The sequence below is a fragment of the Monopterus albus genome, unplaced genomic scaffold (assembly GCF_001952655.1).
Source record: "Monopterus albus unplaced genomic scaffold, M_albus_1.0 scaffold72.1, whole genome shotgun sequence".
Taxonomy (NCBI): Eukaryota; Metazoa; Chordata; class Actinopteri; order Synbranchiformes; family Synbranchidae; genus Monopterus; species Monopterus albus.
Genome location: NW_018127952.1, coordinates 1,945,599 through 1,958,972, shown reverse-complemented (window position 1 = coordinate 1,958,972; position 13,374 = coordinate 1,945,599). Strand labels below are relative to the sequence as shown.

Below are 13,374 nucleotides of genomic sequence, written 5' to 3'. Positions count from 1 at the left end.
TCTTTCCCTCTCTATCTCTTTCTCTCCCCTTCATCCGCTGCGCTCATTGGAGCTGAAACCTGATTTCAGGCCCCTAGCCACCTCTGAGGCAGCAAATTCTCCCCTGCACCGAGATAGTCCTAAAAAAGGCATGAATATTAAATGGGAAATCCATAAATAAATAAGCAAAAATGGGCTTGAATGCATATCAAATGAAGAGAATCATTTATTTGTGATGTATACTCACTAGTCCCTTGGCACGTGGCTGTTACACAGGAACAAGTAAATATAGATTTCTTTGCTTCAAGCAATTCCCATAAGGGTGCTTAATATGTATTGTACTGAATTTCAGTGGCCTGTATTTTTTAAGAGCGCATGGAGACGAGTTATAAGAAAAACATACAGTAGCTACAAATGATTAAGTTACTATAGGTGTTTCTGTCATATTATATGCGTTAGTGTGAGGTAGTGTTACATATGGTATAGTCTAAATCTAGTTCCTGGTAAATCTGGCATGAGTTCAAACTATCTTCAAATGTACAAGGGGAACAGCCATGATCTGAATGTAATCCAGTGTGATTGAATGAATTCTGTCTCACTGATATCAACGTTTCTGCTCACTGTAACCCTGTATCAGAGCTGTATTAAGTTACTGAAATACAAACCGAACATCCCACTCCTGCCAATTCCAATTACAAACATTTAACTGGCAAAAGAAGGAGCTGCTTTTATTGTGAAGTAGCCACAGGAAATGCGAGCATTTGTCATCAAAGTTAGTGCTACCCATGAGTGATCATCCAAAATGCATTGACAGAAGAAAATGTCATTTTGGCATTTTTAAACAGCAGATCAGGTTTTAATGTTGTAGGGAGAAATAAGACAAGAAAAGAAACCACAGCAAATTGCTAGATGAAAAGCTGCAGGTGATGGGCTACATACCTTCAACTCCTTAACAAGATAACATACCTCTGTTACTTTGCACTACTGTGTGGAAATCACATCACAGTTGCTCATGGCATGGTGAAAAAGGCAAATTATTGACTGACTTCTTTACCGCAATAACACGAGTTTGTTTGGCTGCACTGTGAACAGACAGTGGGTCTTCTGTTGTTTTACAGGCAAAGTAGCTGCTCAAAGGGTGTTTGCCGTAATGAAATGTGCCGTTACCACCAGTAACTACACCAAATCAAGCAGGACTGAGGTGGTAAGGATTTTAACTTGAAGGATCTGTGTTCATTCAAGAGGGTGAGCACATTTCAGTGTTTCCCCTAGAAAATGTTTCAGACATGGTGGCAAAAGGACCACAGAGGTTTTGCATGTATGCACAGAAGTTTTTGTTTCTTTACTTCTCGCACAGCACTAGACTTTTGGTTAGTAACTTCCATGTAAAGGTCACATAAACAAGGAGAATATTGACAACATGTATTTATTGCACATCAACAATATTGACAACATGTATTTATTGCACACAAGCAACTGTCAAAGCTACCAATTACTTTACAATTGAACAAGTTAGAAGAAACTATCTTTAAGAAAAATAAATACAAAGATATAAATAAAATGATAAAATCCACATAATGAAATGTATCAAATAATGAAACTACAATAAACTCTCAAGTTGGAGCAAACTGTAATTTGAGCTGCTGAGGAATGTGAAACTAACTGCTCATTTCCTCATCATGAGCACGCTGTGCGTGACTCATTGCTGCACTTAAATGACACCCGCCACCATTTTGGGTGAGCATCTCTTGGCTTCCCCTTAGGTGATGCCAAGCTCATGTTAGCTTGAACAGCTGCCAAATAACTTATGTTTTCCTAACATTAGTTGCATTATGGGAAATGATCTCTCGTTTACTCAAACTTCATTACGACACATTTGCTCTGTGAAGATTACTTAATGATCAGTTATGTTATGTTAAACTATTATAATGACACTGATTACTGACACATCATAACGTTGGTGCAACATATTGAAAGTACAGACGAGCGATAAAAACAAATTGCCTGCCATGTTGTCATGGAGGGGGGGTCTCATTGTACTGTGCTATTATATGGGAAACAGTGAATTTCACATGCACAAACGTAATCCCACAAGATAAAGAAAGGCTGAAATGTGCAGTGAAGGAGCTCTGTCAAGACACGAAGGCTTCATTCTGTTATTTTTGGAGCATCAGGCTTAAGACAGGAGAACTATTATGTAGATCTTCAGGGTCTTTGAAATTTCTTTAGTCTCCCCTGATTTTGAGATTATTAATGTCCATGACTTATGTTACAAGAGATAAAAAGATCTCTGACCTGCTACTGAAGCTGAAGCAATTATGTATATTGATGTCTTCTTCCTTCTGCAAGAGAGAGCTCTTTGATATCTGCTGGAAAGAGCCATCAGTGTGACTAATCTAAGCCAATACTCAAAAAGCACTCACTGAATTCATGTAATGTCACACGAGATTTTGTTCAGCACCAAACTGAGTGAAGAGCAGGGGTTGATTGTTTTTATTTTAAAATTTGTCAGGATGTTCTGTTTTGTTTCTATAACGAGTAACATTATGTTTCCTTTGGCAATGAGTCTGCATGTGATTACATTGGCTATTTTAAATATTTAGTTTGTGTGTTTGGATTATGTTCGATAAACCTCTATGGACATTTTTATTGTGGTAACATATTCAGCCATAGCATTACCTTGAAGCCCTACAAGATAATCCAAGATGGAACAAAAAGTATCAGATATCTTTCAGATTATTAAGAGCATTTTTAATACTATCTGTCAGTTGAACATACAGTAATGCTTGTGTAAGATCTCTGTACATTTTTTCTTGTGGGTCGAGTGCTCTTTAAACAAGGCTTAAAGTTATTCAATTCACTCATGGAACATTACTCTGGGTATGCTCCCTTCATGCTTGAGCAGCAATAGGAATTTAATTCTTCAGAGAAATCATAATAAGAAGGTCAAACATAAGTCTCATGTTACCTTATTCCGCTCTGCAGAAAAGCAAGTAACAGCTTCATTTATTACCAATAATCCTGGGATTGATGTCTACAATGTTCAATAAAGAGTAATTCAAAGCGCAGCCTTCCATTTGGAAGAATCTAAATTTAAGCCTAAATAAATTAATACACATATAGAAATGTACAGTCTTCTGGTGCGAGGAACAGACATCTCTAGCTGTGTTTAGTATACAATGACAAGAGTGATGGAACAGGAACAGGCTTATGTCAGGAGCAATCACACACTGAACTAATTACAGTAGTCTGCAGTCAAGGACCTTGTTCACATTTGTCCAGATTCTAGTCATAAAATTAAATGTGACTGCTGAATAACTGTGATGCTTACAACCTTTACATTTCAGTTTTGAATCCCTACAGGCTACAAGATAATGAACTGTCCAACTGCATTTCGTCTTAGACCAACGAACCTCTCCATAATGCCTAAGGAAAGTTGTTATGGCCCGATAAGGGTTATAACTGGCTTTTCTATCATTTATTGTGTTTGCATCTTTAATATCAGATGATGTTATGCAACTGGCTTTGACAAGGTCCACTTTTACTAGAGGTAAAAGGTAAAACCATTTATTAAAAAAACGTTATTATAGGTTGAAGAGCAGATTTGGTTTGGCATTTTGTATTAGAGCTAACAGAGCTAGCTTGAAGAAAATATCTTAGTGGTATATGATTTGTGTTTCACTTCTCCGGCTTTGTGTACATAGCTACATCCTACGGAGAATGTCAGGCTAATAAACTGGGGGGAAGCGAGGGATAGCTATAAGGGAAAGAAAAAGGAAATGTGGGTTCATGTCAGACAGCCAAATAGCTTTCAACACCTAGACTGACCTTCAGCATACAAAGAAGCACACACACACACACACCGATACAAATGTTCACAGCATGTGACCATAAACCATAATGCACATCCCTTATTACAGGGAGTGGGCCTTGGCTCTGTGCCATTTTAAATGTCATGGACTCCTCCACAGGGCAATGACTGTTCAACCTGAGTTTGCATCTAGCACTGTCTAGTATATTATCTACAAAGCCAAGTGTAAAACTGGCTGGAGAGAGAGGCAGTATCACATTATCTAATAATTGCCAAATGCATCTAGTGATGTTCATCCATATGTAGATGTGCTAGATTTTCTGTCCTTTCAACCTTTCCAGCTGCCATATGCAATTTTAATACACTGCCCATAAAGCAAAACATCTGCTAGAGCCGACAATCCTTCAAGGAACAACACACTAGACTGCAGCATTCTGCAGCTATTAACTCGTGTTTGGTTTGCCAGTCTACAAATCAGAACAATTCCCATTCATATAAAACATAAGCAGCTGCAAATTACCAAGCACAGAATGCAGAAGTAGAAAATGGTGGGTGAAGAAAAACTAAATTATAGCAAAGCAATTAAATCAAGATATCTTTAATCACTGGTTAGTCACAGGAACCTGATGTTCATTTTTTTGCTTTATATATTTTATGTCTGGTTTACATGTCATTTTACTGATTTTGATATAGGTACACTCGTATAAATGGGTGGGAATTACTGTACAGCAGTTATGTGTAAGCATTTTAACTGTATGTATATTTTACAATGGAGAGGAAGAGCAGTTTTTGCCAAGATAATAGTTCATAGAAATTTTATATAAATAAAAAAACAGACAAAATGCAGCTAGCATTTCAGAGGTGGTAAACTAAAGGAACTTGAAAGGGAAAACCCTGCAGCTCCTGCAGAAACCCACCGTCCTATAACCTGGTAACCTATAAACTTGTAAGGCAAACATGGTTGGTTCTGGTTTGCTTTGCCAATGTATTTTGCTCCTCACACACACACACACACACACACACAGAGCAGAGGACTTTGAATTAAGTACCACAATAGTTGTTAGTCATGCCTACATCAAGATCTGCCAGTAACAACGACTGTGTGAACAGCTTATGATGCAACTGTTGAACAAGCAGAACACAAACTTGCAGAAATGTGATGTCTTTTCAGTTATATGTTTATTATTGTGGTCATAGTAAAGGTGGTTGTACCAAACTACATTAGGAACGCCTCGGAATATAATGTAGTCCAGTACAACACCACCTCTAATTACGACCTCAATAATAAACATAAAACTTAATTTAAACAGTGATGACAATTTCACCAAAAATGGAAACATTTTCAGGTTCATAAACACAGATGTTAAGGCTGCATTGAACTGCATACAAATGCACAGGTGTACCTAATAAAGCGGCTGGTGAATGGATAACTTACATTGCTTGTAAGTTATAAGAAAGTTTAACATAAGTCATTTGTTTATCACTAATCCTTCTGGACCTTTGACCTTGAATAGAAATCAGATTCGGACCTTTGAGATTTGAGATTTATGACTTACTCTGCAACCAGCCACCGGGGGACGATGGACTCACTGTGGCCTCGCTTGTGGGTGCTGCCACATTGTCCATTTTTATATGCAGTCTATGGTTTAAATGCCATGCTTGTTATGCTCATACTTGAGACATGACGATGCTTACGTTTAACCAGTCATGGGTGGCAGCCCTGCAAGCACCCATCCCCGTCCCACTTGAGTACAACAACCATAACAATTTAGTACTACCTCCTGAGGGGCTAATGAAATTTGGCTCCTGGAACTTGTCTCCAAAGTGGGAAAATCTGATTCTGGTGGCAATTGTTTTTAAACTTCAGTTGTTAACTCTTGATAACCTGATATTTTGTAATACTGTAATACTCATCACTGCTAGTTAGTTACCAACTAATATTTATCAAGGCTTTCACTCTGATTTTCCACAACGTTACTATAAAATGTGCTTAATAAAAGAATCAATCTCAGCAGCCACACATACAAACTGCATATTATCACAGTACCTACCACATTAATTTTGAACACACCAATGAACAAAACCAATGATGTTAAATGTAATTATAGATTTAGTCTGTTAAAGGGAATGTTACATGCTGGAACTACACCATTTTCTTGCTCATCCTCATGACACATGAGATGGCCGGCAATGCTAGTGACAAGCAGATTTTGTCAGTGTAAGCTGCTGTGGGAGCAAAAAATACTTGTGTTAAGCCCCCCTGAGTAAGATGAGAGGCAATGCTTTGACCCGTGAGATGAAGTGGGAATTGAGGTGGAAGAAAGGGCAAGAGAGTAAGAGAGTGAGATAGTAAAAAGCTGGCTGGTGACAGGCTGACTGTGTAGGATAACCAATCCGAACACCAGGCTAACTTGTACAACTGGGAGCATGTCGTGATCAATGCACACATGAAAAATGCATGCAATACGGGCAAAACAGTATGCGTGTTAATTAGTCCAATAGCATATTGCAGGTGTGGTGTATTATATACAAATAGCCTATTTTATTAAATAACTTTGGACCATAATTTATATACAATTTTGCTCAAGTGTGATATTCTGAAATGTTTTGTTTGATGAGATTTATGTGATGGGCCCCATGTCCAAAACATTTCACAGGTTCTAGACTGATACTTACTACACTGAGTGTAGTATGTACAGAACTACTGACTGATGTCTGTTTCTATTTTTGAGGTTCATTTGAATTTATTAAATTATGCAGGGATTTCCATTGTTAAGAGTTTTTTTTTTAACAAAGGCTGTCATCAGGCTATATAAATAGTCATCAGATAATTAATGGCAGCGGTGGCTGCCTGTGTGTTTTGCTTGGGATAGGTATATGTCAAAATTATGTGTGTGAGATCCAGAGCTGGAACAAAGTTGGAAGAAAGGTAAGGAATAAAGTTGGGCAGAGGATAGTATCTCTCAGCTAGTAGCAACATGTAAAATGTGACTGAATCAGAATAAAGGTAACCTATGTTAAATTACTCCTGGCAGAATTTCTTCATGGATATTAGAAATGTAAAGGCGTCCACAATAACAGCAAACAATAGAGCAGAGGCGTATGCAGGTCTTTCTCTTTTGTCTGAGACAGCGTTTGGCTATTTCATCATTTTTCAGGCACAAGTTCAGTGTTAAGGTTAAGTTTGTCTACAGGAGCTTTCATTTTAGATCTAGTATAGTAGGGAAATGCAACATTTTGACAACCTGATGAGGTTGAACACTTCCACAGTATTTAGAGTTTTCTGAAATTTTCTATATCAGTAATGAGATTCAATCAATTTTTTGAGATCTACTGACATCCTATTTAGGAAGCACTTCATTTTATTTTTCACTGTTCTGGTCTATGCTAAAGCCCTCAAGCCCATGTTCACGAAAATAGAAGACCAGACCATCACTTCTATTTTAGGAAGAAAAAAAGAAAGAGACAGCTCCTGCAACATTTTACCTTGAGCCTCTCAAAAACCCTTTGCCATCGATCTGGAAAGATCTGACAGAGCTACAGCTGCATAAACAATTCTCTCAAGTCTTTAGAGGGTTTTGAAATATTAACAAAACAAAAAAAAAACCTTCCAGGTACATCATTTTGCAGCAGCTATGGCAGCAGAGTCCTATTATAAATCACACAATACAGCAACAACGTCGCACATCCAGGCCCAGCTTGTCCCCCAGGCAACCTGACAGCAAAATCCTGTCTTTACAGATGGCTCTAACAGAGAGTCTGTACATGTGTATATGGGAGCAGGATTTGTGTGTGTAATTTTGTTTTACTAATACAAATGTAGTAATCAGGAATTGTGCCTATTGTTATCACACACGGCTATTTACATATGTATGCAGGTGAGCATACAAATGTACCAAAAAAGCTGATGCAAAATAAAACAAAAAACAAACAGGACTAGTTCTGGATAATTTCATCCACTCTACTTTCTCTGACATGAAAGGAGGAGGACTTACAGATCTTGTGCTTCCCTTTCATGGGGAATTTCACTAGCAGCTCCTGGGGGTTGGTGCAGATGAAGACGAATGGGGAAGCGGACTCCTCACAGGTATCAGGGAACTGCAGGGACAGTGGGGGAGGGATGAAGAAAAGAGCAGTTTAGTATCATTTTTCACAGAACTAAAATGGCCATATTGTGCACAGAATATGCTGAAGTGCACGATGCCCAGCATCACAGTTATGAATCATTCAGTGACTGTCTCTGTTTATACACCTACATCATGTTAGATGTCCTCCATGCCTGATGTAATACATGCCTGACAGCAACTGTTATGAGTCTCGCTGGGTCTTATATAATTGCACAACTAATGATGCAGATGCTAATGAGAGTAGCTGCACCACCACTTGCAAACAGTAAAGATGAGACAAACTGTATTAGAACCATCACCAAAATCCAAGACATCAAAAATACTTATTCAGATGCAATCTTGAGTGTATACACACTAAAACCCAACCAACACTGAATCACAATAATAACACTGTTAAGACCGCACGTTATATTTATATGTTAATTTATTAATACACAAAGAATACTTACCCGGAAGTGAGTTTACATTTTTGTACTTCCAGTTCCCTCGCCCTGAAGTCTGTGGGTTTTTCTAGTCTAGAGAGTCTGTCTGGGATAGTAACCGCCATCATACTGAACAACACTTGCAGTGTTTTGAACAACTTTAATAAGAAGACCAAAACACATTTCGGCATGAAGCCTTCATCGTGCATATGCAAACTATTCAAACTGATACAGCCATCATCACTAGCTAAATCTGGTCACGCTAAGAGGAGAGGATTTTGTAGAAGAGTTAAGTGCACTAAATCAAATTACAAGTCGGAAGCTGTGGTGATGATGCTGAAGTCAGGGGACTATGGTGGATTTTGTTTATAGCCTAACAATAGCTTTTTACATCTGATGATTGTATTTGGGCTTCAAAAATCATAAAAGTTGTCTTTGCTTGTGAAGATTGCTGAACAAAACACAAAACATGTAAGTGTCATAAACCGTTGTTTGTCACAGAGCTTATTTTCTGCAATTAATCCAAAAGCCTATGGGAAAATCCCATAGGCTAATTGTCGAGCGAATGAGGGCAGTGCTAACTTCTGGACTGGCCTATGAAAATACATCATCTCTAAGGCAATCTACTGTTAACTTTTAACATATCATTTACAAAATGCTAATTTTGTAAATGATATGTATATCACATTTAACAACATACATATTTATGCACATCATATAACATGCCATACTACATTCCTATGAAGGAGAGGGCGTTTGTAGCGAATAACTGACAGCAGCCCACAGCATACAGAGGCCTAGAAACAACAGAAAACCTGTCGCTCCCTGTGTTATTGACTGGTCTCTCAGGTGAGTTGGGAATTGACTGACACAGTGACAAAGAAGTCATCTTTCCCATCGCTGGCAGCCAACAGCTCTCAGCTCATCCAATTTCCTCCGGCACTATCAGATAGTGCCCATGATTGCATCTAGCAAGCCAGGAAGTGGCTCTTTTCATGACAGCATGCTTTTTCCTCTCTCTACTCCCCCTCTCCTATTCACAGCCTGTCTATCTCCCTCAAAGGAGCACTGAAGGTTATGACAAATTTGAAGCTTTAAAGGGAAATCAACAGAGTTGGCAACTCTTAGTATGGTTGCTGACAAACTGGGGAGAGATGATATAGATGTTTATTTGAGATAACAGTCCAGCCTGAAGGTAATATACCGATGAGTGATAAAATATGTAAACACTCGGAGTCATTAGACATCGGTGGGGACCCTAAAAGAGTCGCTCGATTCCAAATGACTCTGCGATTGAAATTACATTAAGTTTCCCAGTCATGTATGCTGTCTCCAAGTGAGAAAATTCACCCGACAGCCCAAAGTGATATGTCATTTAGAAGACTTTAAACAGGGTGGAGGCTGTGAGGTCAAATACATGGTGCTGAGGTGGTGGTGTACTATATTTCTCTTCCTGCCAATGAATCCCATGAAAAGATCAAAACCTCCATTAATGTCCATAAATAATTAAAAACACATGATGAGCCACACTGTTAAACTGGATAAACGGTTCCTTCACTACCATAAATGCTGGAAATGCTTGTTATTTTAGCCCTGTTGTTCTCACTTACGCAAAAACACACCAAATCCGTATTAAAGTTGGTTATGCTCTTTCAGAACTAGTTCCCATAAGATGTTATTTTACATCAGAAATCAACGGAGTTCCTTGTTTTGAACAGCCACACTAGAAGATGGTAGTGAAAAGCTGGTCGTCACAGAGAAAGGAGAGAGGGGATATAATTTTAAAATGAGTATTACAGTGCATATTTTCAGACAGTCTCACCAGGAAAACATTCATAGTGTTGCACTCAGTTGTTCACACGGAAAGTAACACAAATGCTTGTGAAGTGAGCTAGAGAGAGAAGGACAAACCCAGCATACTTTCTCACCTCCGCTCAGATGTCCAATCACTGCATGAAGTAGGTGTCAATGTTGGATTGTCAGTTTCACAAAGTTACAAAAATGGTCAAACAGCCCCCGCCGTGATAGTGCACAATCCTTCGACCATACCTTGCAAGCATTCTAATGAGGGACAAAATAGTCACGGCCATGATTAATTCTTTTTTTTTTTTTTTAACAGAGCTTTTATGGAATGTTCTGGACCTTAAGGAAAATAGAGTATAACATGCCTTATCTTTTAAGGACACCAAGCTGAAATCAAGACCCAAGAGAAAGAGTTACTAAAAAACAGTTAGCAATCAGTTTTACAATGTCTACCACAATGTCTGTTCTTTTTATATTAACTGAGAACCTAGTGTCTCCCCGTAACAACTAGCATCCATCAGATTAGAAAGAAACAATGCCGTCTTTCATCAGCTCGCCAGAGGGGACATGCATTTCCACAGAGTTCCAGACTCAGCGATTCAGCTACAAACACATTCTGTACATCAAAGCGATCGCACTGCTGCTTCAGGGAAGGTAAAGGGAGGTGGTGTGTGTGTGTTTATTAAGAACTCATGGTGTGGAGATGTACGGACTGTTTATAAGCACTGTTCGCCAGACGTAGAGTTTTTATTGCTGAAATGCCGGCCCTACTATCTAGCCAGAGAGCATAGTGCTGTGTTGCTGGCTGCTGTGTATGTTAGCCCAAGAGCTAATCCCTCTGTGGCTCTCAGCAAACTCTATGATGTCATCAACGAGCAAGAGACGACTTTAACCAGTGCAATTTACAGACTGTACTCCCCAAATATTACCAATATGTGAACATTCCCACTCGGGGCAAGAACACTCTGGATCATGTTTACAATAACATACGTGGTGCATACAGGGCTGCACCCCGCCCCCACCTTGGATGCTCAGGTTTTTCTAGCTCACTTCATCCGTGGGTTCTGCTCCTGCCAACCAGGGAACAAACCTGGGTTTGTGTTGACAGGACGTCTAAATGGAACTGATCTGACTCTGGTGGAGCTTCACAACATAGGATCTGTAACTCAGTCTGGGCTCTTGTCCACAATTTAAGAAGCAGTGTTAATAAAGATAATGATGCTGAGCAGATGTTGGAGTGAGCGAGCTGCCACCTCAGGACAGAAACAAATCACTCTGGTACCTGCAACATCTGTCAGCCTGCTAACACACAGTGCTCTTTAAAACCTGCTGAGGTCTGTAAAGATTCCCAGAGTTTAACACTAAATTGAAAAGAGTTGATTCATTATGAAGTGTTTTGAGAAAGTGGTGCTGGTCCGCAATCAGAGCAGCATACCGGACACCCTGGACCCCCTGCAGTATGCCTACCAGCCCAACAGGGCCACCTCAGACACCATCGTGGCTGTCCTCCACTATTCCCTTTCTTGCCTAGAAAATGGAGACTCCTACATCAGGATACTCTTCATTGACTACAGCTCCGCGTTCAACACAGTTATCCAACACAAACTCACCCACAAATTGTTCACACTGGGTCTGCACCCCACCCTCTGTGACTGGCTCCTGGACATTCTGACTGGCAGGCCCCAGACTGTCAGGACTGGCAATAGAACTTCAGCCAGCATTGTTACAAACACTGGCACCCCACAGGGATGTGTCCACAGTCCCATCCTCTACACCAGGGGTCGGCAACCCGCGACTCTGGAGCCGCATGCAGCTCTTCAGCCTCCTTACTGTGGCTCCCTTCGGCGAGACGTGCTGAAACGCTTCGCTGCTTGTCTGGAAAACCTTTCTGGAAAGCAAAGGCCTCAGCTATCCTGAACTGGGAGACCTTGATTGGCTGGAAAAGTTTTATTTCATGGTGGATATGACAAGTCACTTAAACACGCTGAATAAAAATCTCCAGGCAAAGGGAAGCACGGCCCTGCAGTTGCTGGAGGATTTCTGGCGTTTGAGCGCAAGATGAGAGCGTTTGCCAGAGATGTACAGAGAGGTAGCTCTCTCACTTCCCCTCCCTGAGAGAGTTCAAAGAAAAGAACAATCAAATAAATTGTGATTATTTATACCTTGCAATTGTGGCAATGCAAGCTGCATTTGGAGAAAGATTCAGTGAGTTCAGAAAGGAAAAAAAAAACACTCTGTCCTTCCCTGTCACACCGCTGGACATCGACCCATCCCTGTTGAACATATCCACATTCACAGAGATAAGTCAGCCCGATCTTGAAATTGAACTGGCTGACATAGCGGATAAAGACTTATGGGTATCCAAGTTCAAAAGCCTGACAGCGGATCTCAAAGAAGTCGCCCATCAGAAGGCCAATCTCGCTAAACAGCACAAATGGAATGATACTGAAAACCTCCCCAAACCCGACAAACTTGTTTTTGAAACATGGAGTGCCATTCCTGACATGTATATGAACATGAACAAGTATGCATTTGGAGTCCTGTCCATCTTTGGCTCAACATACTTATGTGAGCAAGTTTTCTCGAGCATGAGCTTCATAAAGACCAAATATGGCTCCTGCCTCGCAAATGAGAGCCTACAGTCCTGTGTGAAAACCAAAGTCACATCTTCCAGCCCTGACAGGGAAGATCAGCATCGCGCTTCAGAAACAGAAGGCACATTAAACAGGTGAGAACCCTAGCATTTAATAGAATATTATTTTTAAGAAAAAACATTTATTTCAGACCCAAAGCTGATGTAGTTTTTTTATTGTATGTTCAGGTGCTTCGGTTGATTGCTGGCCGAGAAAGAAACGCGAAGTGGAAGAGAGCACACTGAAATGGACTTGTCAAAAAACGTTCCTAATTTTATGTTTACTTTTTTAAAACTGCTAAGCTGCAACTGTATGTTTTTTATATTAAAGTGGGCTACGTTTTATTTTCATTTTAAACAAATACAGGAAGGACTTAAAAAGGCATACATGGTCAGTGTTTAATTTATTTTAAAGTAGAACTACGCATGCACATATTGCACTTCGGTTTGTTGTATTCTGTTGTTGTAACAGGTAAAATTAAGCGGACGACACCGCAGTGATAAGTCGCATCACTGGCGGGGACGAAGCAGCCTACAGGAGGGAGGTGGCTGGTCTGGTGTCATGGTGCAAGGACAATAATCCCAGCCTCAACACAGACA

At 39.9% G+C, this 13,374-nt stretch overlaps 1 protein-coding gene across 1 annotated transcript in view; it reads right to left on the bottom strand.

The window, feature by feature from the left end:
* trip4 (thyroid hormone receptor interactor 4) overlaps positions 1-13,374 on the bottom strand; it is an 83,858-nt gene that overhangs the window by 43,139 nt on the left and 27,345 nt on the right. Inside the window, exon 13 of the mRNA XM_020605861.1 lies at positions 7,786-7,888. Within this exon, the coding sequence (XP_020461517.1) occupies positions 7,786-7,888 (103 nt within the window). The remainder of the gene's footprint in view (positions 1-7,785; positions 7,889-13,374) is intronic.